Source organism: Lepisosteus oculatus, chromosome 11 (assembly GCF_040954835.1).
Source record: "Lepisosteus oculatus isolate fLepOcu1 chromosome 11, fLepOcu1.hap2, whole genome shotgun sequence".
Taxonomy (NCBI): domain Eukaryota; kingdom Metazoa; phylum Chordata; class Actinopteri; order Semionotiformes; family Lepisosteidae; genus Lepisosteus; species Lepisosteus oculatus.
The window spans coordinates 17,204,585-17,231,529 of NC_090706.1; the positions used below are offsets into that span (position 1 = coordinate 17,204,585).

Here is a 26,945-nt window from a genome sequence, read left to right on the forward strand (position 1 = left end):
AACAGAGTGATGAAGTCAATTCATAGATGGGGATTATTAGGAGGCAATGACTGGTAAAGGCCAGAGGGACATTTGACCAGGACGCCCCTACTCTTTTTGAGAGACACCCTAGGATTTTTAATGACCACAGAGAGTCAGGACCTCGGTTTTACATCTCATCCGAAGGACAACGCCTGTTTACAGTACAGTGCCCCCGGCATTAGGACCCACACAGAACACAAAGTGAGCGCCCCCTACTGGCCCCACTAACACCACTTCCAGCAACAACCTTAGTTTTTCCCCAGGAGTCTCCCATCTAGGTACTGATCAGCCTCACACCTGCTGAGCTCCAGTGGCTTGTCATTTGTTTGTTGCAGGGTGATATGGCTGCTGGCTGACTACATTAATTTAATTGCAATTGTACACAGAAGCTTTTTTCATCTAGGAGGATCCCAAAACACATTCCATCAAGGAGGGGACCCACTGTATCGCCCACTAAAGTGTAGCCACCCACCTGGGTGACACACAGCAGCACCAGTGCACAGCAGACCAGGGGGAGGAGTGGAAAACCGCTGCAGTGATTGCACTGAAGAACTTAGAAAGGTCAGACTGTAGAATCCCAGGGTGGAATTAAGCCAGGACTCCAGGGAAACACCCCTCATCTTAGGGAAAACAACGGCATCCCCAAAACGAAAGGAAAAACGCAAGCGTCAGCATGACAATGAACAGATTCCATTGCTTCATCTCCATGTGCACAGACCCCTGGAGAGAGATCTTCAGAGATTTGAAAGTCGGTGTGTCTCTCTAATTATGTGCAGTGTGGCCTGCGAGCTCTCCGGGAGTCAGGGAAGGCCAAGAGCCTGGGACCACATGGGCAAAGTCCTAACTAGAACAAGGGACTTCTCTGGCCAGACGAGCATAGCAAGAAACAAGGGGATGATCCCCCCAGCTCATCATTTAAAACTTTACACAAAACCAGAAACCTACATACCAAGCAGTTACAGCACACAAAACTGTGCACAAAGGCTCCTATCCCACTACATTGAAAATGTTAAAAAGTGCCTGAGAACCTCAATCCGAATAATCAGTTAGACCAGTGGAAACAGGAGTGAAACTTTAAGACTCACCTTAAACTCCAAGAGAACAAATTAAAGGTTTGAAAGAGAAGGAAACAACATTTTGGCTGTGGAGCCTTCTTCGAGTGTTAAACGCCAAGATACATCTTCCAATCCCTGGTGACCCCAGTTCCTGCCAAACTGATTCAACCAAGCTCTAAACAGAATTATTTATTTGATTGATTAGGACTACTTTATACCCTTAAACAACAATGAGTACAGATTAACTCGGAACTGCAACTCTTCAGCTGAAAATAAAAGTACAATTACACAAAAAGAGTTTCGTTCGCCTGCAGATACTGGAGTCTAGACTGTCCCACTCCAAGGACGAAACCGCAAGTTTCAACACATCTGTGGCTGGAAACACTGCCACCTGGTGGCCATTGACACAACAAGAAACAGCACAGCAAAAACTGGCTTTATTCCACCGTGGGTGTATTCTGTACAGTTTATTTTTTTTCAAATGTAATATTAATATATTTCACATATTTAGTATTAATATGATACAGTAAACAAAATCTGTAACTTTACAGCGCTTAGTTAGTGCATATGCCCCTTACGAACAAGCTTCCAAAGAGAAGATTGAACGGAATAAAACAAAGGAGATTGGTTTGGTCAAGCAGCAGCTCAAATCCACGTTTCCTGAGACAACCACCCCAGTTCAATTTGCTCTCGTCTGAAGTTTAAACCACTATTTAACTCCTCTCTCGTCACCCGCAGCGCCGCCTCAAACACTCGCTGTGCGAGATGCGGCCGTTCAGAAACGGATCGCTTGCGTCCGCGGTGCTCCGAAAAGACCAGATTTTTTTCACCTTTTTAAAAAGGACGGGAAAAAGTTCAGTCAGTTCGGCTCTAGTTTGCTCAGAAAAGTCCAGACATGGCAAAAAAGGCCAAGTCTTCAAAACGTCCCTCATAAAGTGCACATTTTCTACCAGCATAAAAAAAAAAGTATCTGACTGAGCCAGAATGTTAGGCCCTTTAGATCCCTTTCTCACTTCTTATCATGTGTTTGTGACCTTGAACCCCCGAACCCCAGTTAACTCGGGATGTCCGCGCTGGCCCTGCAGTAAAGCAGAAGACTCTGCAACTGGGGAGGATGTTCAAGATGTTGGAAGAAACGAACTTGTCATTTCTGTGCTTTACGGCGATGCGATCACGCTGAGCGATGGTCCTGCTGAGCCCGAGCGAGCCGCTCATGGGTGCTGATCTGCGGGATGTCTGCACGTGGGGGTGACCACTTATTTAATCGCAACCAGAAACCAGGCAGTACAGGTGCTCCCTCAGACTGGAGGTTGGGCTCCACGGCACCAAAATGTCACGGGTTCGAGCCAGGGTCCTGTCACCTGCCTGCTACAACCAGGACTCTCCTGGTGGTGGCGGCGGCGGCACAGCACAACTGGGAGCCGAGTCAGCCAGGGTCCCCACAGCTGGACAGAGACATCCCCCAGTACCTGCAGGCTTTCCCAGAGACATGTAACCCTCCCCCGTGGACCGCATGGAGAAATAACAGAGGCTCTGACAGGCCGCCTCTACAGATCCTCACCCCCCCTCCACTCTGTGCAGGAACCACTGCCAGAAAGTTGAGCTCTTAAACAAATAGTCAGTATGCGTGCGGGGAACGGGGGTATAAAGAGGGTAGGCAAAACTTAAAAACTCCAGTTAAGCTCAGATCTTAAAATATTACATACATTTTTGCAGCTCCTTGAAAGAGGCCTTCTACTGATAAACTAACCTGGCCAAACTGTAATGTTCGCCTCCCAGACCAGTTCATCTTTCCATGATTAAAATCCAGATCACTCTCGAGTGTCCAAGGCGGGGATCCCAAAGTACAGGCTTCAGGAGCAGCACAGCAGTCAGATTGGAAAGTGTTCTTTACATCAGGGGTCTCCCATCCTGTTCAACCCAGCTCTTAATCGCCTAAAATCAGCTCATTATTGGCTTCACTGGTCCTATAGAATAACTTCAGCTAGTTCTTCAGGTACCGGTGCTTTAAAAGAAGCAGGACACCTTAGAGGTACACAAGGCCTGGACTGAAGCTGTTGATTTAGTGAGGATTTGTACGAAACCTGCCAGATCTACTATGCCTTTGAGAAGCAGACATGGGACGTCCTGGTGCAAGACATGTTGAGGAGATCAATGCAGGTAAATGGGAAGTCTTCTCATCTCTGGCCCAATCCAATAAGGATTTGGGACTCTGGCAGGAAACCAGTTAGCAGAGTCCTGCTGTGTTAAAATGAGTCTTTTCGAATCATCAGTGAAATTGGTTGTCCTGGAGCACTTCTGCAAATATGATGTGCCTTCTGCAGCATCAATCTGCCTCGCTCCCTGATTGTCTGCTTTTACAAAAAGCAGAGCTACCACATGCCCCTTGGAAACTAACTAGAATTCCACACAGGCCTGCAGCCATTTTAAGATGGACCAGTAATATTACAGCCTAGTTAGGCATCTGTGCATTAGTGCATTGGAAATTTCCATACGTTCTGTCTCGGGGATGAGACCCCTACAAACAATCACTTCACCTCAAACCAAAAAAGGTCTCAAAACACATAAGAAGGTCTGGAGTGTCACTTCAAACCCAGAACGTGCTACCCTCTCCTTGGCGTAAAACCCAACATATCACTGTGCCCTACACCACCATCCCCGGCCTCCTTCACTAGATGTTGTGTAAAAAAAGCATCCACAGATTTAAGCACTATGGGCTCTGGAGAGGACTTTCCAAAAGCACCGCAAGGAGAGGAAACGCACTGCGCAGGAAGATCGCCAGTGCCAGAGAGCAATCAGGCCCAGTCACCACAGAGCACCTCATTTTCAGGGCGCTGGCCGAGAGCCTACAGGACACAGCTTCCTTGCTGGGTTGGGACAGGAAGTTCACCCCCTCCACGTTCACGCCGCCTGCTTCTCCGGGTGGCTCTTGAGCTTGTGGAACTTGACGCTCTCCAGCTTCTCGAACCTCTTGCCGCAGTGCTCGCAGGTGAAGTTGTACTGCACCTCGGGGGTGTGCTTCTTCATGTGCCAGTTGAGGGAGGCCCGCTGCCGGCACTGGTACCCACAGATTTCACACCTGGGCGAGGGGGGGGGGGGGGGGGGGACAGAGCGAGCCGTCAGGGGTCATGATCGCTACAAGGCGGAATGTGCTTTGTAATGCAACTACAAGACCTTTGTAATAACAGCTATATACGCTCAGATTTGAAACAAAAAACAAAAGTAAATAGATCTTAATTATGTATAATTAATATACATACATCGATATGAAAAACTTGAAAAGTCACAACTGCGTAAGTATTCAAAACCTTTCCAGCTAACAGATCGGAAAGTTTTGAGACCTTTGGGGGTACAGAGTTGCCTTAATGAGCTACACTATAGGTGAAGTGACAACAGTCTGTGTGCAATATGAGCAGCTAACATGGTTACAGACTAAATACAGCTCTCCCTGTTAGACAGATAGATAATACTTTATTAAAGGTCAGGTAATGAGTTTCTAGTTAAGATTCCAAAATGAAAATCAAACCTCCTGGGACTCTCAGAACGGCTTCATCACTGTCAACAGAAGACTTGACTGGAATTCACAGTCTTTAATATGCTTAGTGTGCCACCTGAATAACCATATCCAAAATTCAATCACCTTATCATTTTTAACTGGAAGCAAGTTGGCTCACTCACATTTGTTCAATGGATCAGAAATATGATGCATAATTTTAAAAAATCAGATTTTTAAAAGCTTGGCAAACATTAGTGAAATATTTTGAGACTTTGAGCTTACCTTCTACACCCTAGATCTTAATCTGTCACTAACTGGCCACAGAGATGATATCCGTTAGGACTGGCCTTCCACTTTTTTTTTTAATACCTAGAGAGTTAGTGTAATTAACTTTATGATGATCTTTTTTGATTTTTTGTGTCTTCTGTCCTTCAACTCCTTTTTGCAAGTGAAGATTTGGGAGAAATGTGGGAAGGGGATGGGAATTCTGTATTTTTCTTTCTCATTAATTCTTCCTGCATAATACACTGTACCAACAATCTACATGACCTCTGACATTAGTTTAATATGCAATATGCAGCATGTATTTTTGCTGGTGTGAAAAACAATAAAAATACATGGACAAATTACTAAGATGATGATTTTTCCTGCTTTAAGATTTTTTTCCATTGCAATTATTTTGCAGGCATAACATAGAACACTGCCTTTTACAGAGAAGGCTTATGTCTGTTTCAGCTCAACTGGATAAAGTGGCTAACTGCAACAACTTTTAAATTTAAAGACTGACAGGATATCAGCTGAAGCAGTCTTTCCGGGTTTTGATCTATGGAGTGTGCATGCTGCTGGGGTTTCGGGAATTGAGGGATACTCACTGCAGCGGCGTCTCTCCAGTGTGTGTGCGGCGGTGAACCTCCAGGTGGTTTTTTCGCTTGAAGGACTTGCCACAGGTCTCACAGATGAAATCCCGCACACCTGGGGGGGGAGGAGGAGGAGGGGCATGCTGTCACTGTTACCAGATGCCACATGACCATAATCTGATTGTACTCTGGTCCTGGAGAGCCACAGTGTCTTCTGGTTCTTGTGCCAGCTCAGCTCTGACGTCAGCGATGTCATTGGATCGATCAGTTGCATTAATAAGGAGGAATTAACATGCTATACAGATCCCGCACTTGAAGGGGAATTGCAGTTCCAATTCCTCAGACCAGTTATTAAATCTCAGTAACAAAATAAATTAATGAACTTACACATTTTTAATTAAGCACGAAAACCATGAACTTTGTGAAAGTACTGCAAGATTGCCATTGCATCACAAACCCCTGGTCTCACCACGGGCAAAAGTGAGGGTCGGTGACAACTGTGACTTAAACCAGCCCTTCCTGCTCACTAGTAACTATAATGACTAATGTAATGGGATGTACAAGCGAATTAAGTACAGGTTGCGTACCAGTCATTTCACTGCAGAAAGCTTCCAGCTTGATCTGTATGCAGAGTTAACAAGTAGTATTTTGCTGGCAAAACCATCCCAAAATCAAGAGTAATATCTGTATTGGATTCAAAGAGATGGATTAACAAGCCTGCTTGTTTACAATGTAATAGAGCTGCATCATCTCACCGAATGTTTCGTTGTCTCATTTCTGAATTTGCAGACAATTACAGCAATATGATGCTGTGCATACCTGGAAATTTGGTCTATTTTGTGATGTAAATTGGAGGTTTAACATGTGATGAGTGCATTTCAAACTTCAATAAAAGTAAAATGTACACAGTAACTTCTGATTCTTTCTAACCCACAACAATTAAAATAGTGTTGCAGTTGCCCTTTCAGTTTACCCATAAAACCTGCAGGACTGCATCTTTACAGGAACTCATATACCTGTACTACACAAGGAACTACAAGACCTGATTTTAACATGGAATAGATTTTTGCATTTTATTCTTCATTTCTTGTTTGTCCCCACTGATTGGCAACACCAGGAAGCTTGCCTAAGATCCGAACCATAAAAAAAAAGGTTCAGAATAGGCTTGCGAGATCTGACATCACTGAAAGATAGCAATTTAGCCATCCAAGAATCTCATTAAGACTTCTTCAAAGTTCCACAGAAGTTAAACATCAGATCAATGAAGAGAAAGGATGGCTGTTCCTGGTCTTAAGGAAATGGCTGGAACACACAGATTAAAGGAATTGAATCTCTCTAGTCTGCACTGCTTGACTGGGTACGTGACAGAAATATTTAAAACACTGAAAGGTTATTAACATTCAATACAGATTACTACTATAGGACCAGCAGCGAGACAAAAACATGAGTGCAAACACAAGGGTCAGGGTTTAGATGACAAAAAACACAAAAGGAATCGATTTCCCACTAAGGGTTGGAGGGATTGGGAACAAACCCCAGAAACGTCAGGACACACCCACGCCGAGGGCACTGTAATGAATGCCTCTGTGCGGGTGCTCTTGGGGTTACCTGAGTGAATGATCATGTGGCGGTGCAGGTGATTGGAGAGGTAGAACTTCTTCCCACAGCCAGGGTGCGGGCAGACCTTCGTCCGGCCCTTCCTGTGGACCAGATTGACGTGGTTCTGAAAGGGAGGAGGGTACAGGAAGTGGGTCAGACGTCCAGTATGGACACTGGAAGCTGCTTCTGGAGGGTCTGTCACTTATAAATGGGTGCCTGGGTGAAAGTTCTAGTTTTATATACAGTTCCTGTTGTTGACAACGCAGTTCAGTGTAGTTTTTAAAACAGGTTTATTTCTCAAACCTCTCTATAGAAAAAGAGCACGGAGGCACTAACATACCCTCAGCTCAATAGTGGATGTATTTGCCTTTATGTTTGACACAGACTTTCAACATTCTTTTTTCCAAGGAAACTAAGCCATTTCAAGGCAGATAGAACCACCTCAACACTGTTAAATAAAGTCTTTTATTGCAAGTGTTATTAACATACTGTCTCACATGCTGGTTTGGTAATATCAGTACCACTGATTGCAACAGGCTTGAAAAACTAGTCAAATTAAGTAACAAATTAATTGGGGGCAAATCGAATCACCTTATAAACAGAAGGTGGCAAAGAAAGCAATGTGTATTATGGAACAAGTAATAGGTTTATTCCATACTGAAAAGAGAAGAAAGAAAACAACGTTTCGGCTGCGGATCCTTCTTCAGGTGCCTCACACAGCAGCCTAGGCAAGCTGACGCAGCTCCCCACCTGAACTACTTCAATGTGTATTATGGATTGTTCCTCACCCCCTTCACTGTGGGTTCACACTACTCCCATTTGGGAGACACCTCTGTGTCCCCAGGTGAAATACTAATAGACACAGGAAATCTTTCTTTCCCAGTGCAATATCTCTTTCAAACAATTGACCGTAACCATCTTCTGCCTGAACCCAGTCCTATCCCAGAAGTGCTCAAACTCTCAAGCTGCTGCTTGTGGCATCCCGGTCAGGAATCTACTTGTGACATGAAGTTGGAACTAACGACACTGAGATTACAGGGCTCACCCTGCTCTCCCCCCCCAATCAAGAGCCACCACAGACTTGTTTTTAGAGAAGATTCAGCCATAAAAAACAGCAATTAAAACCACATAGTGATATAACCCAGCAGCCAGCAGCTATATCACCCTGCAACTCATAACTGGCAGCCCTTTGTAGTTCAGCAAGGTGTGAGCCTGGTCAGTACCTGGATGGGAGACCTCCTGGGACCAATTAAGGCTGCTGCTGGAAGAGGTATTAGTGGGGCCAGCAGGGGGTGCTCACCCTGCGGTCTGTGTGGGACCTAATGCCCCAGTATAGTGACGGGGACACAACAGTGTAAAAAATAAAAAGCACCATCCTTTGGATGAGACATGAAATTGAGGTCCTGACTCTCAGTGGTCATTAAAAATCCTACAGAAAAGATCAGGGGTGTTACCCTGGTGCCCTGGCCAAATTACCCCCTGGCCTTTACCAATCATGGCCTCCTAATAATCCCCATCAATTAACTGGTTCCATCACTCTGCTCTCCTTCCCAGTAATATCGGGTGTGTGGCGAGAAGACTGAAGAACTATGGCTGCCCTCGCATCATCCTGGTGGTGGTGGTGGAGTGGAGTACCTCTAAAGCACTTTTTTGTGGAGTGTCCAGAAAAGCACTACTAAGTGTAAGGAATTATTATGAATTATAACCCCCATGAAACAACTAATTATAAACTGTAATTTTGCATCACAGACTTGTGCGTAAAATAAGGTTCCCCCTTACCCAGGGGGAGTGACAGGCAGCCCGATGGAAGTGCATGCGCCTTCACTTTCCTCACCTGGAAGCTACTGATGGCCACGTACACCTGGCTGCAGCCCTCATACGGACAGTGGAACATCTTCAGCATCCCGTCCGCCTCGATCACGGGCCCCCGCCGGCTCCTCTTGGACCTGTAGCAAACCGCACAGGGAACAAGGTCATACCACTTCCACAGGCCAAGACACAAGCCACCCCCCGAGGCACACGCGCCACCCGAATCCCCTGTCTCCTGCCGGGCAACCCCAGCACCCTTGAGCGTTTCCATCAAGATGGCGGATCAAAAAAATACCCTGCCTTTGAAAAAGCTAAATAGGTCATATATTTATGTCGGACAAAAATCAAAGAGTAAGGAGAAGCCAGACTCATTCTCTCTGGACCCAGATGGAGAAGAATAACAGCCTATTTAAAAAGCATGTCTGCTTCACTCTTGATCCCTGGCACGAGATTGCCCTGGCACTGTCCAAAAGCCATTTTCTTAATTGATTTCCTGCGCACAGTCGATATCCCAGAGAGACATGCAGCCCTGAGCTGGGGTCACCCAGAGGCCCCTGCCTTGTCGCTCATCTCTAAACTAGAAATATGGTTTGTTGGGGTGCCATTGGCAAAGCGATCTGAGGGTCTTTAACAATCAGCCACTTCTTGAAAGAAACCGGGGCATAGATTTCATCCACATCAGAGAAACAGCGTTACCCACCTCTGAAGCCCACTCTGGATCTCCTTCTCCTCAGCCGGCACGCCCAGGCCCTCCAGCTCCAGGTTACTGTGCACCTCCTGCCTGCTGCCGACAGCTGCAAGCGCCAAGGCCACATTTTTACTCCCCCCTCCGTCATAACCACACAAGTCCAGCAGCGTCGCCAAAAAGATTTTGGAGTTTTAAGAAACAGGCACAGACAGACAACCGTTTTCAGAAATTCATTAGCTTGGGTTTGCTAAAAAATAAGATGTGAGGTTAAAAGGATGGGCACAGTTATGTAACCAAGGCATTGAAAGTTTTTTTTAATTTGTCGCTTGAATATTGTTGGTTACGAGAACTAATTAAAGGTGAAAAAAGGTCTGAAATGATTTGTCTTGATTTCAGCCTTTACATCTACAAAAGCTGAAATCTCAATAAGGGTGGGTAGACTGTTTCTATATCCTCTCTATTTTAACTGGATTTTCCTCCAGGTTTGTTAAAAGGCTCTGATAAAGAGAATCCACTAACCAGATCTGTGCAGCAGGGATTATATAGTCTACAGACTACTCTCAGACCAGCTGTTGATAAAAAACTGCAGAATTTAGATCTGAACCCACCCATCACGAGGATAAATTAACAGCTCATATGATTTCTCCCAATACATTCATTGTTTGTTCACCTTTTCTGTATCCCATTATAGTTTTACTAATTCTATGTTCTTTCTGCCTAGGCTACTCACATTAGCAGGTTAAACATCTCATTTAAAGATAGAATGGCTCTTTGCACACTGGCCTTCAATACACAAACACCGTGAACTGAAACACCTGCAGCTAGGCACACAGGCAGCAAAGATTAAGATCTCATCTACATAAACACACAAAGGAGCTGCAAGGTGACAACCGCCAAAGACTGACCTCTAGCAGTGTCCAAGCTCTGGACGACGCCCCTGTGCCCGAGCCCAGAATCGCAGACCTGGTTATACGCCACCCCCTCGATGACCGTGCAGGTCATCTCTTCCCCCACGCTCTCGCCCACGTTCAGCTGCAGGCCCTCTGTGGTCAGGGCCTCATAGCTGGGCCCTGTGATGATGATCACCTGCCAGGAGAAACAAGGAAACTGACTGAGAGTCACCACTCCCCCTCCCCGTAGAAACAGGTGGGAGGGACGGATCAGCAGTCCAAGACTGGTACAAACAGTTACAAAACCCAGAAAAATACTGAGCTTAAAAAGAAGGATATTTTAGGACCAACAGTGAATCAAGGAGACCACTGATTAAATCAAAGAACATAGGCTTATGGCTTAAACAGGGATTATTATAGGAATCTGGGCAATATAAGATAGCCAGTAGTGTTATTACAGCACACTGCCAGGGAACCTAGAAGAAAAGCATGCATGAGATCCTCATATCAATCAGCAAACCAGAAACAAGTGGGCTAAAGCTCTCCTGTTTGTATCCTTTCTTACATTCCACAGCAGGCATGCAATCAGAAGAGGGAGCGAGCCAGTAAAGAAGATGTGTCGACTATGAGCTCCGGAACAAGAGGAGGCCAAGACGTTTCGAGTTGCCTCGTTTCAGTGGATCCAGCTCTGATTGAGGGAAATGGGAAGGCCATGGGTGGGGGGTCCTACCTGGGATCCCTCAATGGCACCCTGGGCGTCGGGGATCTGACAGCTGGCCACCACGGTCTGCAGAGTCTGCTGGTCGTACAGCTCCCCGCCGCCGGTGATGTGCATGGTGGGGGGAGGAGGGGGCGCAGGGTGGGACGGATCCCGCCCGGAGTCCTCCGCCACCCCAACCCGCCCGTCTTTGACTGCCCTGTCCGTGAGGGCGGCAGTGACCACCATGCACTCGTAGTCCGTCTCGGCGGCCAACGCGCCCCCTCCCTTCTCCTCCTCCGGTCCCGCCGCATGCCGGCCCAGGGCTCCGGGACCCGATTCCGAGGATGCCGCCGCATTTTCCGGCTGCCCAGGGGGCTCGCCGGCCTTGTTGCCCTCCAGCACGGCCTCCCCCTCCTCCAAGACCACCTCCATGTTCCACAGAGACCTAGCCGCCGGGGAGTCCGCGTCGGCTTCGCCGGGATGGCCCGGCGGAGGCCCCTGACTGTCCTGCGCGATGGGCTCTGCTCTGGCCAGCTCGCCATCGCCGCCCTGCAGGCCCTCCGACATCTCCTCGGCCGTCTCCGTGGCGTCTGCGGCAGGAGAAAAGGGAAAGAAACCGTCACAGTCAACCCACGAAGGATGTACACGCAGAAATGTTGATTATTGTTGGCTTTTGGCGTCGGCTTTAACCGGTTCGGCCATTCACCCAGGTGGCACGCAGAGGCCGTTTTCCTCCTGGTGCAGGGTGCCACCCTGTCGCATGGCGGCGTGTCGGGCTCGGGCTCGTTCTCCGACTCGCTGGCATCCTTGCTGGGAGAGACCAGGTGCTGCATGTAGCCGTGGCCGGCCTGGCACTGCCACACCGCCGTGGTGGAGAAGCCCAGCACAGGCTCGAGGGCGTGCAGCTGGGGCTCGTGGGGGCAGGTCTTCTGGTGCTCCATGTACCAGCTGACCAGACTGCTCAGACAGTTCACATTGCTCTTCTTCCCTGAGGGGACACAGGCACAGACAGTAAAGCGCACGGCACCACTGTCAGTACTAGGTCTCTCTACTTCTTACCCACAAACACCTTTCCTCCCACAATCCAAAGACACGCTGATTGGTTAACTGGCTTCTGGCAAAGTTGGCCCTGGTGCGAGTGTGTGCTACTGTGTCCGCCCTGCGACGGACTGGTGTCTCGTCCAGGGTGTGCCCTGCCTTGCAACCAGAGCTTGCTGGGATTGGCTCCTGCTACTCATTGATCCTGTATTGTATAAAGTGGTTAGAAAATGGATGGATGGATTAATGCTTCAAGAGTCACAAGATTAGATGCAGGGTGTTTGGAGGGCTTAAATCTTAAACAGCTTAAATATAGGTCTTTGTAGCTTATTTTAGATATTATTTTAAATAGGAGTGTCTTGATAATACTAAGAACGATGTGCAAATTGTACAGGGCTTCTATTATTGTCTCACTTCAGCCACTCAAATTATCTAAAAAGCTTCAAGACCATGTTACAAAAAAAGTAACTATTTTAGCACCGAAATGTGCTCATTGAAAGGAGTTTGCTTTTACTTGGAAAAACGAGAAAATATTTACTGAAAAGTATGGGATACGTGCAGACATCAAATTAAAACAGCAACGGGCTTTAGCACATTTCTACAGTTCAACTACCTCTTGTTACCAACTGTTTTTACTAACCCCTTTTTGGTTTGACACAAAACTCCGCACTCAGCTTCTTTCTGAAAGACAAGAAGAGGGTTATGATACAGGCTATGGTTTAGACAGCAGTAAGTAATTGAAATAATTCAAAGAGGTCATTGCATTTTCCTATCCCCTTGCTGTAAGGTCAGTAGGACATTTTCTCACATCTGATGCAACAAAACAGTCTGAACAGACTAATGTGTTAAAATACCACAAGAAAACCCACACTGATCAGCAAGGCAAAATGAATAAGATTAAACTCTGTAAAATTAGAAATGGTTCAACGTGCAATGCAGTTTGGACATTACTTGGCTCACTCTAGCAATGTTTTACAGAACATTTATAGCTGTACTGCAGAAGTTACAAATGCAGATATCAGTGAGCAATTTTTCCTGGGTGAGTCAAAATTCGGCAATCGTGATGAGGGATTTAGGCGAAATATTTCAGTGCATTTGTAGGGGAATCTGAAAATCACTAGATTACGCTTCAGATCAACTAAAAATCCATGTGTTTTGCAACATAACATCTGAGCCAAGACATTTACATAAATAAGACATCTACAGTAATAGCACAGATGGACAAAATACCACTGTCACAACAACTAAGGTTAGATTAGAATTGACTGATTGGGAAGACTTCTCTATGAAGAAAAAAAGACTATAATGAGACAAAATTTATTGAAAAAATAAATTATCATATTGCTAGCAGCCAAAGTACCTGGTCGAGAGAGCACAGGGTTATTAAACTGAATATTAGGTTTGCACTAGTTCTGGTCGTGTACCATTTAGTAAGCTTACCCTTAAATGAAGCATGTTCTGCTCACAAGAATAATAATAAAATATTTTTTGTAAATGGCTTACCCGCCGTATTTCTGCTGGTACCTCTCGCCATAAATCGAGTCGAGCAGGATTAAATACTCGGCTAGTCCGGCGTCGCTTAAACTGGTCCGCTTCCGAAGTTCACTCCACAGTTTGTGCGACTCCCCGAGGTACACTCGCCGGACGTCGTACTTTTTCCGGGACTCCAATCGCCTCTTAGCTCGGTCCGTGTCAGTGAGGCGAGGACGTCCCCGACAGCGCCGCAGAATCGCCGAAATTTGGTCTCCAGCCTCCTGGTCTAGAGACGTCTCTTCCTCGGCACTCATGTGCGCCATCTTGGTCAACAGCTGTGTGTATGTTTCTGACCTTACCGGAAATAGTCAAGGTATGCGACTTGACCTCACCGGAAACACTGCTTGCAGAAAAATGATTGGATAGCGGCAATATATTTATTCTTTTTACTTTATTTCAGTACACATATTCAGTGTAATCACAAAATTGAAAGAACAGCATGGGACAAAACCAATTCCTCTGGCACTGTTTTTAAAAGTGGCAAATGCCGAGAGCGCTACAATACTGTTGTAGGCCACACACTGTTTTTTTCTTTTGATTAATCGAATCATTTCGCTCTAGAATTGCTGTACCCACGCTATTTCTCCTTGTACCAGGTTAGGCTGTAACATTAGTTTCTTCTTCGACGTTTATCTTTAACGCAAGCACACGCTAAGAGTAACAAAAAGTTCAAAACCGACTTTTCTTCTTATTATATTTTTAAAGCAGTCTGTCTGGATAACTTTAAGTATTTAATTTTTTAATCCTAAGCAAGGAGCTACATTTAATCAAACCAGAGAGATTCAACAGATCAACGAGACAACTGCATTTTTTTTAAATGTCAAAAATAGCTTGCACTTTAAAATCTCCGTTATCAAGGTGTCGTGAATATGTCTTCAAGTAAAAGGTGCTGCGGTTTAATCCTACGTTTCTTTTATCCAATGGGAACTCAAGACACCTGACATACGCACATCTCGCCCTATAACAGCTCGGGGGCGGGGCCTGACACAGCGCGGGAAGAGTTCACGTGTGGGTTTGTTTTCGGACCGAGCGGAGACAGGAAGTTACTCCCTTGTCGGCTTTGTTTCCATGGTAATGGCAATATGGCAGAACTCTTGACTTGGGTCTTCGATCGCTACAGTCCTCGGGGACGCGAGTCGTCTCCTTCTCTTTCTCCTCCTGAGGGAGAAGCCCGCTCACTGTCTTGTATCCTGCTGGGGGGCCGGGGTTGTGGCAAGACGTGCCTTCTGTTTCTAACAGCGGTGATGGCGGCTTCCGAACTGGGGCGGAAAGTCATCTTTCTGAGCCCCACTCCGATCCAGACCCTCCCTGCTCCGCTGATGGAAGCGCGGGCAGGCTTGGACCCCGCTAGCCTGAAAGTAGGTACCGTGCACATGTCTACGGGGGCATAAAACTTCACTTTGACGCTGTGTAGTCAAGGATATTGAAATGATTAACACCGGCTCTTACCCACGTCTGTAACAGAACTCTCAAATTTATTTTGATTTTTACAGAACGCAGAACGTGTAGTAAATATTGATAGACTGTGTCTATTACATCTTTTTTGTCTTCAGTCTGTTTTCAGTCTTCAGTGTATTAAGTATCTTTAAATCACTCAATATAGGTATTTCTGTCTTCAGTCTAGTAAATATTTTAATAAAAAGCCGTTGGAGACAGAAAAGCAGATGGCATCAGTTTCCAGCCTCCTTGGAGCCATCCTAGAACTAAGCAGATGAGAGCAGTCTCTGTCCTCTGGGGTCATAGCTCAGTCTCACCAAACGTACACGCCTGTGTCACCCTTCCAGCCATGTTCTCACTGCTTGCTCTAATTCAAGGTTGTGGGGGAGCTGGAACCTATCCAGGCAAGTGATGGGCACAAGGCAGGATACACCCAGGACGGGACGCCAGTCTGTCTCAGGGCACACACAGACATAAACAGATACACACTCACCCCACGGCCAGTTTTCCCAGAAGTCACTTAACCTATCAGTATGGTTTACGGTAGGGCTAGGAGGGACTCTTTCATTGTGCAAATCTGGACCCTTCATCCACTTGCAATGAATGATAATGGACACCTGACTGAGAAATGTGTTGGAATCTATACTTCTTGTGAGATGTTTTCTTTGAAATAAAGTTTATTTTGATTGAAAAAAAAATCAGTATGGTTTTGGACTGTGGGAGGAAACTGGAGCACCTGGAGGAAATCCACATGAACACAGGGAGAACATGCAAGCTCCACACAGACAGCACCCCAGAATTGAAGCCAGGGCTTTATTGGCAGCAGTGTTCACCACTCTTCTACCGTGCTGACCTACATTTCCTAACCACAACAATAATAATTATTCTTCTTATTATTACCATTATTATTTCTTACACTTATTTAGCGCTTTCATCTCATGATGTCCCCTCATGCATTTGCAGAAAATCAAGTTCGTGTACCCCCGGACGGCGGAGGAGCTTCTGCGGGACGTCGCGTGCCTGCACGAGGCAGCCGGCGCGCCGCCCTCCCTCCTCATCGTCGACGGCTTGGAGCGCTACCTGCGCTGGGGAGGGGAGGGCGAGCAGGCGCACCAGATGGCCGCGCGCCTCTCCGCCCTGCTGTGCGACACCGCCACCTTCCTGAGCCGGGCCCGCGCCGGGGCCCCCGGAGACCCCCCCGCCGAGTGCCAGCTCATCGTGTCCTTGGATACCCACCCGGAACGCGGAGCCGAGGCGTCGGGCAGCGATTCGGTCCTCTCCGTCTTCGAGCGCTACTTCCCCGTCAGGTGCACGCTGGGAAGAGACGCCAGCTGTGCAGGGACAAGAGCTTGCCGGATTTATTTCTCCGGTTTCCAGCAGACGGAAGGACGGGACTCTGGACTGGGACGCCAGTGGGAGCTGGTCTATACCCCAAGCGGAGCCATGGAGTTTACCCCAATCCCAGAAAAGAGCCAGGAATGAGATTCCCTTGTGGCTGGAAATGCACAAAACATTTATTCACTTATTTGGCCTAAATGTCTTTTGGATTTTGGAGGAGGTTATGGGTTTTGTGTCCTGTTGTGTGTGGGCAGGCTATTGAAACAGGGCAGTCGAGCACAAAAACAACAGACAAACTTAGAAGTTGGTTTATATGAAAAATCACATTCCTCTCATCCTGTTCGCAGCCAGCTCCTGATTGATCATTCCAAACTTTCCTGGCTATTCTCTTCCATCACCTGAAAATAGAAGCCTATAATGGCTCACCTGCGCAGATTCCCAGGCTAGGAATTCTGGACCATAATCCTGGAAAAGCCACAGTATGAAATAACCAAGTCGTACATTCAGGCTGGGAAAGTTTCAGATCCATACGGGTCCAAAAGAACTCTTACAGTGTACTTGAGTCATCTGTTATTCACACAGAGGGGGTCGGGCTTCATTTCTTTATTTCTAACAGAATGATCGGTATGCGCTCTGTGGGCGATGCCTCACCTGATAGTTCTCTCTGTATTTCCTCAGCACTGTCCTCCCGAGCTTGTTGAAGTTGAATTTTTTTCTTATGAAGAGCTTCTAGATACTTGAACTGAAAGATGAAGGAAAATACAGGGTTAATCAAAATGCGGTCGACAACTTTGATATTTACGCTTTTGTTTGAAACCTTTTTTATCACAGTAACCCATGTAATTAACGGTCAGAGTTTTTTAACAGTTACCTTACAATCCTTCACCATCTGTGGAGGAGAAAACAAAACCTTAGTAAAACAATTGACATTTATACTCGTTGACAACATTTTGATTAACCCTGTATATATTATAGAACTTAACATACATCAGCATGGTCTGACATCAGTCAGTCTCTGGAATCGTGGCTTAACTCCTTGACACCTGCATAAGCTCTGGCCCAGAGATTCACTGTGGTTCAAATAGAGAAATGAACTAACAGCTCAACATCCAGTGCATTCTTAAAACTACCCTGCTATCAATAACTCTGCTCATTATAAGCCATAACCATTGAGTACTCTTCTATACAGACCCCTCTGCCACCACCAATGTGTCTCTCTCTTTGATGATTAAGATACTGGATTATCCTGCCAGGGGTATTTAACAGATAATGTCATCATTTCTGAGACAGAGTTGTATATATTTAGGATTTACTCTCTACCAAGTCGTAAATATAGTGCCACTAGAGCAAGGCAATGTAACTGCTGCTTGCTAGATTAAGAGAGTGTCTTTGAAGAGAAGAAACATAAGTTACAAAGTGTTGTTTAATGCATTTTTTTGGAGACAACACATCCGTGAATACCCTGACAGCAGGCACAGGATTGCAGCCTTTCCGTCTACAACATTACTGTGCATTCAATATTGAATTGGACCTGGGTCTTGACCGTGAGACGTCATTCTGCTTTTGTAGTGAAATAACCAAGTGACGTGCATAAATTGCACAGAAATAAAAACAATGCATATTGAAAAGGGTTAAAAGAATGTCAAGATCATTGCGTGGTGAAACCAGAAAGGAATCATTCATGCAGATGTGTCTGTGAGGCGTGTCCATCTTGTCCACCAAGGCCTTATAAAGGCTTTGTCCACATAGATGGGAAAGCATTGAATAAAGACTGCTCGATTCGTCTTAGGTGCGGCAGTGGTGGTTTCTGTCCCCATAAGCTCCACTTCTGTGACTGTTGTGCCACAGCACGCCAGCAGAGGGCGCCACAGTCGAGAAATTCAGCTTTCTGAAACTGTGTAGTCCTGACCTTGTTTTTCATTAAGGCACACTCCCTGGACTTACAGTATGCTCCCTCCCTCTCTCGCAGATAAGCCGGACATGGTCTCCTGCTTGCGCAACAGATACAGTTTTATCTTTCCAGAGAACACAACCGCACGCTCTTGTGCCAAGAGACTCTGTTAACTGAAACACATCCTTATAACCTCCAGTTTAACAAGCATTAGAGCTCAGGTCTACAGTGTAGACATCTGGCACCAGTAACACACAAGGAGAGTATGAGCTTTTGAAAAGCTAATTGTTTCCATTCCATACTGAAGTTTCTATCTGTACAGTTTTAACAAATAGTCCCTCTAGGCAGTTATTTCACAGAAACTTTATTTCAAGTACAACCATTTTTTTATTTTTAGATATAAAAAAATAAAACAGCTGAGTAGCCTGAGCCATGAAGTTTTGAACAGACATGCAGGTACACTCCTGCTTTTGTTTGCAGAATGATTCATGTATTTACCCAAGTAACACCTGTTTGTGTTCAATGCAGTAGAGAATACAGAGACCTTACGAGTTTGAGGTCAGCGGTTTGTGAAAATTGAAAGCCTTGGTAGTGATCGTTTGGGGACAAACCCAGCGGAGCAGGAGATGAGAGCGTATTGCTTTGGGAAGCTTAATGATCTGGGAAATTTATCTAGGTTTTGGGTTGCGTTTTCATTGATCAGATTTGCTGTTTTTCCACAAGTAAAATTATAACACGTAGCCACAAGTTAAATTGTCCATTTTGAGGCTAAGTATTAGCGGAGGCTATAAGGAACCTCTGACAGTTTTACTAAGAATCTTTTTTTTTTACTTTTTTGACCTTTTAATCCAGCAAGTCCCTCTTTTTTTCCTTGTCATAAACAACCGCCATCTGCACCATATGCTGCATGTCTGGCACCACCAAGCTACAGATGCAGAGGTTTGTGCCAGCTCTGTTTTGTGCTTGGTGTTCTGTCCCCTTTGAATAATGTGCGAGTGCGATCATATCATGAGGAAGGGCACTGCGTTGCGAGGCGCCAAACAACATTGAAGGACTACACGTGATTATACAAAACAACCCTGCTGTGAATGTAAAAATAAAATGACAAAAAAATAACATGATTTGTTATAAAAAAAATAAAAACTCTCTATAACAGAAGGGATGAAGCTCACCTTCATCGATTTCCTTACAGTTCGTGTTTATCTTGTCAAAGTGGGTTTTGTAGCAGACAAACTGCCACTTGTAAATCCCTCAATCAATGAACTGCCCTCTTTTTGACAGAGACTCGTGTCTTTGCTCCCACTGGAGCGAAGATGTGGGTGCCCGTCTCTCACATCTGTACATCTTCCATCTTGGTCCGTCCATCTGAGCTCAAAGCTCGAGACCGGCGGAGCAGTCTGGCTCCCTGTCCTATCCTTGTGCCCAAGCTGCCACGGGCAGATTCTGGGCAGGGGAGCACTCTCGTGGATCACCCTGCACTCTTTGCACTGATCCGAGTGTCCTGCCCGCCGGTCAGCACCCGGCGTGGACGGCGCTGTAGAGGCGGGGCAGCTGGTCTGCGGGCTGGCAGATGTCATTGCGGTACAAGTTCGTGTACAGCCCCTCGGTACTAGCCGAGCCCATGGGGACGTAGTCTATAAAGATGCCCGAGTCGGCCACTGTCAGGTAAGCATAGCTGGGGTTCTTGGGGGTCCAGGATTGGGGGAACAACAGGGCACTGCTGGGGTCGTACAGAGCGTAGTCGAAACTGGAGCCAGAGGACAGCCGGTCTCCGGATCGGGATTGGGAGCCGGAGCCGGAGCTGTGCCCAAGGGAACCCCGGTCGGAGGAGGAAATGGGGGTGCTGGTCTCGGAGGTGGCGAACAGGACCTGGAAGGGCGACTCCTCCTCTGAAACATCCCGCTGGGCGCTGTCCTGCGGGGGGACCCCCTGAAGGAAGCTCGGGTTCAGGATCACGTAGGCGTCCTTCGATTCGGCGGGCCCCAGCTGATCCGTACGGGGCGCCGGGGACTCTGGGGAGCCCAAAAGCCAGAGGTCACACAGAGGAGCCCTCGAATGCTCTCCCGGCCCCGGCCGAGCCTCCCCTCGCCCCTGCCCCTCAGCGCCCCCCTCCCACTTGTCCTCCTCCTGCGGGAGCGGGTGCCCAGCTCTGGGGGGCGCCGTGATGCCGCTGCCGGGGTGAGCGATGGGCTTGACCTCGGAGAGGACCTCCAGGGGGGCAGCCAGGTCCTCGATGTAAAAGAAGGCGGGGCTCCACCACAGGTTGGCGTTGCTCTGGCCGAGCCACTCCTGGAGAGACACACAGGCGATGCTTTAGCAGGGGGCCACGAGGGGACCGCCACCGCAACAACAGAGCAGATCTGCTCCAGCAGTGGGGCCTCTGTGCCATCATTAAATCAACACACTACACTGCAAGCACAAGAAAAGCTTGAGTTTTTAAATGAATGTCATTTACCCAAGTGGAGAGCAAAATCTGAGCTGTGCCTAAAAAAGATCCCCCCCCCAGGGATCAGAAACTATAGCAGGGTGTCTGATCATGGGGGGCCAGGTGCATCCGCAGTGTGGCAAGGCCTGTGTTAAAGCAGCAGCACCTGGAGAGCTGGGACACCCAGGTATCAGTCTAAACTCAGGGCTAAACTCTAAAATCAGAGCTAAACTGGAATAAAAACCTGCAGATACACTGGACTTCCAGGACCAGCATTGGACACTCCCGATTTAGAGTGAGCAAACCAAAAAAGGGTCAAATAAATAGAGCCTGATGTAATAAATAGCATAGGATACAATAGTAAAACCGCATTATAACCATGTTAAACTGTATACTTTATTATAAATTCATTTTTTTGGGTAAAGCTGGCTTATTTTCGACAGTAAAAACCTGCAATCTGGTGATCTGTGCACATCGTCTGGTGATCTGTACCTGGAAATTTCCTTTGTAGACTGTGAACAGGCCTGGGAATCTGGTTTCTGGACTGGGAATGAGAGGCCACATTTTCTTCAGCAAGAACCTGGAGAAGAGAAGGATACAATCAGTGAGGAGGCAAACTGGTTCTTCATTCTAGCCGTCACGTTGAAGATGGATGATGACCTTCCCTAATCGCGTCCCTGGATCTTAAAGTTAAATTGCACTGGGCTAACTGCACATTCCAAATGTGTTCAGCCTTTTTACTCTATTTGGGGTGGCAGGGAAAATGGTCGGACTTGAAATGTAGAATTTCATCTTACACAAAAGAGCAAGCCATCTATTTCACTCTTAAAGGTGCACTCTAGCAAGCTTCCACATTTACAGTTACAGCAGGAGCCTGCCTTCACAGAGCAGTACTGACTGAGACCTGGTCACGCTCAGTGAAGGGCTTTTGAAATAAAGTCCTGGCTCAGAAATTAAAGTCTGAGTGACCTGCCAATGAGACAAACACAAAGATTGCAAATCTTCAGCTTAAGAAAAAAAGCTTTTCAGTACAAGATGTTTAATTTGCATTATTGGTATATGCGTCCTTCTGAATTTAAAGAATTGGGCTCCCTCTAAGAACCAAGAACTGGTCAGGATTGATCTAGTTCTTAATCATTATCAATTACCTCCGGGACCCTGAGATACAAGTGCTAACTGAGACCAGGGGCCACTCCTTGGATGAGATCTTGAGATTCAGCATCTACTAGGTGCCAACTGATCTAGAAATGGCTGAAAGAGAGAAGAGCTCATTCAGCTCATCTAGAATAAGTTAGATGTAGTTCATTGAACCGAGGATCTCATCCAGAAACCAAGGTATCGGCTTCAGCAAAACAGCTGCATGGCTCTTTCCATACTCCCACCGCCCTTTGCGAAAAGAAGCGACCCCTGTTCTTGGTTTAAAATGCATTTCCATGCTGTTTACACACAGATGGTACTCACAGCCTCTTCTCATTGATAGCTCCTCTCTTCATGTGCTTAACTTTCCAGCTTCTCAGTCTTATCACCCTCGTTTCCCCATGACTAGAATCTGTAAGAACTGCAGCCTGGCTAACTCCGTGTTAAACCGTCACCCCTAGGAGAGTGCTGGGAGCTGTAACCACACGATTCAGGCCCGGGGTGGGAGATAAGATCACTTGATTAGCCGTATACAATTTCTTGCATGAGGAATTTGGAGAGGGACACTGACCTGCGGCTGGAGAGGAGGATGGGGAGAGACAGCAGGACAAGGATCAGGAAGATGATCAGGCAGAGGGAAAGGATGAGGGGGTCCACCTCTGGAGAGACAAGAGCACATCGATTAAACAGTCACATCTGCCCCTCCCTTGGGTTTCGCCTGACCACAAATACCATACTTCATGCTGAGGCAGCAACCCCCAAACTGTTTAACTGTGGCCCTAATCCATGTCCTACATCCAGCTGGACCTTAGGTACTCAGAAAGTGACACGACCCAGAAGAAAAAATGGCGTTCCTTAGCGTGTTGGAATTGAGCTCGCGTTGCAGGAAGACAAAAGGCCCGTGCGGGTTTGGACCGGCATCGCACCAGCCAGGCCTAACCTACCGGTGGGGGATGTTTCCGTGGCGATGGCATCAGACCAGGCACTCCAGTAACCACTGTAGGTCTCGCCATCGGGCTTCACGCGGACGCGGACTTCGTACACCGTCCGCGGCCTCAGGCCCTTCAGCAGGTAGCTGGTCTGGACCTTCACAAGCTCCGTCTGCAAGGGAACACACAAGGGGTGAGCACCACGGCCTGGACATGGGGACTCTTGCACACAGAGCCATTGGACAACGGCAGGGTGGACTCTCAAAATCCAGGCCTGCAGCCATTCAGCTGAAGGATTCGCTGCTCCCTGCTAACCAACGGAACTTAAAATGCTTTTCTGTGCTTCTAAAACCCAGCGTCTTTTCTTCTTCGACATTTCTCAACAGGGAATTTGGCCTCTTTTTAGGCCTTTTGTTTGGACACAGCAGGTTGGGGCATCAAGGTGAAAGGCACTAGATCTAATTAAACACAGAACCAGCCGTGCAGCCGAGCGAATGTCTGATGGTCCTTTCATGCCTATAGACAATGGCACGTTTCTGCAGAGAAAAACCGGGCCCATCTGGGGGCGTTAGTCAAGGCAGGCCGTCACGAAGGAGAAGCTGCTGACCTTGCGCAGCCCGGAGCCGGCTGCAGAGAAGCTGACCTCGTACATCAGGCTGTTCTCCATGTACTTCAGCTCCGGAGGGACCCAGCGCACCAACAGCTGGCGGGGATTCTCCAGCCGGGAGAGGCTCAGGTTGGCTGGGGGATCCAGGAGAACTGGGGCAGTGGCAAAACGGGAAAAAAATGGTCACTTCCGACACTGAAGAGAGACCTTTTACTTAGAGCGCCCACTACTGGCAGCTACAGGTTTCATCCCAGTCTTCAAATCATTCCGAATAGGGCAAATTGTGGGGCAGAGAAAATCCACATCACCTGCTTCTGTTTCTGAGGCCATAACTACCAGCTGCTGGTGGGAAAAGACAAGTAGGAACGCTGCCAGCCAGCCTGGACTGGATCTGCCACTTGTTGAAATGAAGGGAAAGAGTGAAACAGGGTCTCATTTACCCTCAGGAAGCAGGCGGAGACAGTCTTGCTCCTGGGGGGGCCTTGCATTCCAGCTCAGCTCTCGTCGAGCTCAATCAGCTCATTAGTGGCTTAATGGGACCAGTTTACTAGCCTCTCCTGGCTTTTCAGATACCAACACTTGAGTCACGCTGTCCCCCCCCCAAGGACCAGGACTGCCCACCCTGATGACCATAGTGGGGGGACCCCAGGAACCCGAAAACAAAATCACATGACCCTCCAAAACAACTGCACTGAGGTCACATTTACATAGCTTACAAAATACACCTGAACACCACCTGATCTAACACTGCTGGGTACAGTACCTTCCACAATCACACCCATCTCTGCTACTGGGGTCTCCAATCTTGGTCCTGGAGAGCTGCAGTCCAGCAGGTTTCACAGGACCCTCTTAAATCATGAATATCTAAAAGCCTGGGGCAATACAGCTATGATCAATTAAGCAAGCAGTGTTCAATGAAGTCATCTAGAGATTATTTTAGGGAGAAAAAAAAATCAGAATACCCTTCAGGCCTCCGAGAGCACTGTGCTTCATTGACACCTTACTTGCTAAACCGATCGATTGCTCCAACAGGCGCCCTGATCTTGAGAGACACTCACAGACTTGGTCGATGAACAGGCTCCTGTTGTACAGCAGCAGGCCGCCGACGTGGACCCAGATGTCCAGGGTGGCGAAGTGATAGATGTCCGGAAGCTCACACATGTAGCGGGTCCTGTTGCCCTGTCTGTGTGACGTCAGGCTGCAGCTCCTGCTCTTCCCGCTCCTGGGGGTGTTCGGTTAATGAAGCTTAGACACAGCACACACACACACAACTGTGGCAGTAAAGCAGGCGTCAGGACACTAATTCAATATGGCTTTCTGAATCTCTCGTGGGTCCCGCTGCTGAGATTCTGGGGCTCCTGGAGCTCTCCCAGATCTTTTTACCTGGCTCTGACAAAGAATACAATTTTCCAGTATGGCCATTCCTCTATCGCCATTTTTAAAGTCACGAATCCGTATAAAAAACTCCATGGTCTACACAGCAAACGTGGCTCTTCCTCCGAGGAGCATTTGTTTGCATCTGTTCTCACTATTTCATGAAATCCCCTTGCCAAGACCTGGTGATACAGTCTTGACTTTTTTGGGGCAGACCCTCTTTCTGGGTGATACGCAGGTGTCGCTTTGTACGTGCTGTTCGCATAGAGACAAACGAGGAACGTCGAGGTTAGCTCACGCTGCAAGGAAGTCTCTAGAGCCAAGCCGGCGAGAGAAACACAGAGGAACCCCAGAACACTCCCCAGACGCCCCGGAGCCACTCACTCGTATTGGTAGGTGAAGCCGTAAAGACCGGCTCCTCCACCGCCACTGTCTACATCCCAAAAGCAGGTGAGATCCTGCTTCGTCTCGGCGAAACACTTCGGATTCTCCGGTTCCGCCGCCAGCAACAGCGCCGCTGCAGGCCAGGGATTCAAAAGACAAAAGTTGAAGGTGCTGGTAGCTGTTTACGGCACTAACCAGCAGATAAGAGGACTTTTTTGGGAGGGGGGGGGGGGTCAAGTTGTATGAATCGGGTTTGTCCACCAACCCAGACATATGAAAACACTTTTCGTCATTTTAAAGGGCTGACACCTTGTCTCGGTTAGGGGCTCAGAAAACGAATCGACCACTCCTCAGAAGCCTTGATGTATTTTGTTTTCTATAAATAGGCAACTGATCGTCCAGTACATTTAAACTTTTTTTTCCGATTCGAGACCTAAAAGATACATCACATTACATCCATACGTCAGTGAAGTTTTCTTTCAAATGGTAATGTTGCATTGCAATAAACACTAAGATTGTGGGGTTTACGACTCTGCTGAACTGACACGGATTCTCCATCCTAAATTGGCTACTCTCGACAGTACGTATTCAGCAGTATAGCGCAGTGGTAAGGCTAGACTCCTAACTGTCAGGTTGAGGTACTGTATTCTAGTCGCTCCATTATGACGGACCGGAGTTACACGTCTCTAGTCGGTTTAACGCTAAAGGAATCCAGGATGTACCGCTATGGCTCTGGTATATATTATTTAAAAACACAAAATAATCCAGACCTGAAGCCTTACACACAACGGGCCAGACCATCATTACAGGTGTCTTTTTTCCCTCTGTGCATAGAAAACACATTGGAGGGGAAAAAAAGGAGAAAAAAAACGTCTTTTAAAACAAACAAAAAAAACGTCTCAAATAATTATTTGGTATAAAAAACTCCAATTCCAGATCCATTCCCCTCGTGTTAGTGTGATGGACTGTGTTAGAGCGGTGGCCATGAACAGAGAAAGCAGAAGGCGCGACTCCAAAAACCCGGGAGGACAGAGAAGGGAGAGAGACAGAGAGACTAGTGCTGTCCTACCTTTGGTATCGATATTCCGAGCGCTCACATCATGGGAAGCCGTTTTACCAAGAAGGAATAAAAGAAATACCACGTTTCTGAAGGTTTTAACTTGTTTCATTGCGCCAGTGAAGTGGGGGCACTTGTCCGTTCGCCTACTATAATCCCCGTCCAACCTGCTAGCCGGCCAGCTACACTGCGAGATAGGCACTGGGGCGTGAGCCGCAGCAGATAAGACCGCCGACTTCGCACGCTGTGCAAAATAACGTTTTTTTCTTCCCACTCTTACTACGAAGGAGTGGCTTTAAAGCATCCCGCTCCTACTGGGAGGGGTTAATTTACTACTTACGTGTTTTTTTTTTGTTTGACAAAATAGAAGCCGTGGTTTTTATGGAAAAGTCTGAGCAACAACAGTGACAGAAGCGTCTACAATCTTGTTTCACTCGCGGGGTCCAGCACGGTAGAAATACACGAGGCATCCTGTTTAACCACCTTTTATGGTGGGTAAGTGCGCTGGATAAGGAAAGTTAGGATACTGGTGTACTTTGACCAATGTTCGTTCTGAAATGTTACATGAAACCGTACAGTGTATTCGTGTTTCCATCTTATTTTGCACTTGTTTTAGTTCAGAGAAAGATAGAGGGGCACTTCGGGCAGAATACTAGCTGTAGAGAAATTCAGTCTTGCTC

At 47.1% G+C, this 26,945-nt stretch overlaps 3 protein-coding genes across 4 annotated transcripts; 1 reads left to right on the plus strand and 2 right to left on the minus strand.

Moving 5' to 3' along the window:
* Positions 1–1,084: 1,084 nt before the first annotated feature.
* On the minus strand, positions 1,085–14,276 carry znf653 (zinc finger protein 653). The gene is made up of 10 exons (XM_006631621.3): positions 13,657–14,276; positions 12,794–12,834; positions 11,822–12,103; positions 11,146–11,705; positions 10,431–10,611; positions 9,538–9,631; positions 8,863–8,974; positions 7,038–7,152; positions 5,445–5,544; positions 1,085–4,155 (listed from the first exon to the last, which is right to left on the minus strand). Exons 1-10 carry the CDS (start codon positions 13,947–13,949, stop codon positions 3,978–3,980), a joined length of 1,956 nt encoding a protein of 651 aa, XP_006631684.2. The 5' UTR covers positions 13,950–14,276; the 3' UTR covers positions 1,085–3,977.
* Positions 14,277–14,679: 403 nt separating this feature from the next.
* Positions 14,680–16,946, plus strand: swsap1 (SWIM-type zinc finger 7 associated protein 1). Its single transcript, XM_006631622.3, has 2 exons — positions 14,680–15,044; positions 16,087–16,946. Exons 1-2 carry the CDS (start codon positions 14,769–14,771, stop codon positions 16,603–16,605), a joined length of 795 nt encoding a protein of 264 aa, XP_006631685.2. The 5' UTR covers positions 14,680–14,768; the 3' UTR covers positions 16,606–16,946.
* Positions 16,947–17,120: 174 nt separating this feature from the next.
* epor (erythropoietin receptor) lies at positions 17,121–26,517 on the minus strand. Of its 2 annotated transcripts, XR_001478602.2 has the most exons (9): positions 26,278–26,517; positions 25,209–25,341; positions 24,509–24,672; positions 23,451–23,602; positions 22,859–23,015; positions 22,486–22,573; positions 21,270–21,357; positions 19,525–20,641; positions 17,121–17,203 (listed from the first exon to the last, which is right to left on the minus strand). XR_001478602.2 is itself a non-coding variant. In XM_015349172.2 (8 exons), the coding sequence occupies exons 1-8, from the start codon at positions 26,375–26,377 to the stop codon at positions 19,865–19,867; spliced, it is 1,659 nt and encodes a 552-aa protein (XP_015204658.2). In that variant the 5' UTR covers positions 26,378–26,517; the 3' UTR covers positions 18,701–19,864. The 2 variants fall into 2 exon arrangements, 1 of the variants encoding a protein (XP_015204658.2); XM_015349172.2 differs by lacking the exon at positions 17,121–17,203 and having other exon boundaries at positions 18,701–20,641.
* Between the last annotated feature and the right edge of the window lie 428 nt (positions 26,518–26,945).

Bases quoted from the DNA above. Each gene is read 5' to 3' on its own strand.
- epor (XM_015349172.2), bottom strand. From the start codon at position 26,377: ATGAAACAAGTTAAAACCTTCAGAAACGTGGTATTTCTTTTATTCCTT. The intron at 23,016-23,450 runs GTCAGCAGCTTC...GTTCCCTTGCAG, and splicing joins CCGGCTCCGGGCTGCGCAAG to ACGGAGCTTGTGAAGGTCCA. The intron at 21,358-22,485 runs GTCAGTGTCCCT...TCTCTTCTCCAG, and splicing joins ATCCTCCTCTCCAGCCGCAG to GTTCTTGCTGAAGAAAATGT.
- znf653 (XM_006631621.3), bottom strand. From the start codon at position 13,949: ATGGCGCACATGAGTGCCGAGGAAGAGACGTCTCTAGACCAGGAGGCT. The intron at 5,545-7,037 runs GTAACCCCAAGA...CTCCCCCCCCAG, and splicing joins CCACATGATCATTCACTCAG to GTGTGCGGGATTTCATCTGT. The intron at 4,156-5,444 runs GTGAGTATCCCT...CCCCTCGCCCAG, and splicing joins ACTGGAGAGACGCCGCTGCA to GTGTGAAATCTGTGGGTACC.
- swsap1 (XM_006631622.3), top strand. From the start codon at position 14,769: ATGGCAGAACTCTTGACTTGGGTCTTCGATCGCTACAGTCCTCGGGGA. The intron at 15,045-16,086 runs GTAGGTACCGTG...ATGCATTTGCAG, and splicing joins TGGACCCCGCTAGCCTGAAA to AAAATCAAGTTCGTGTACCC.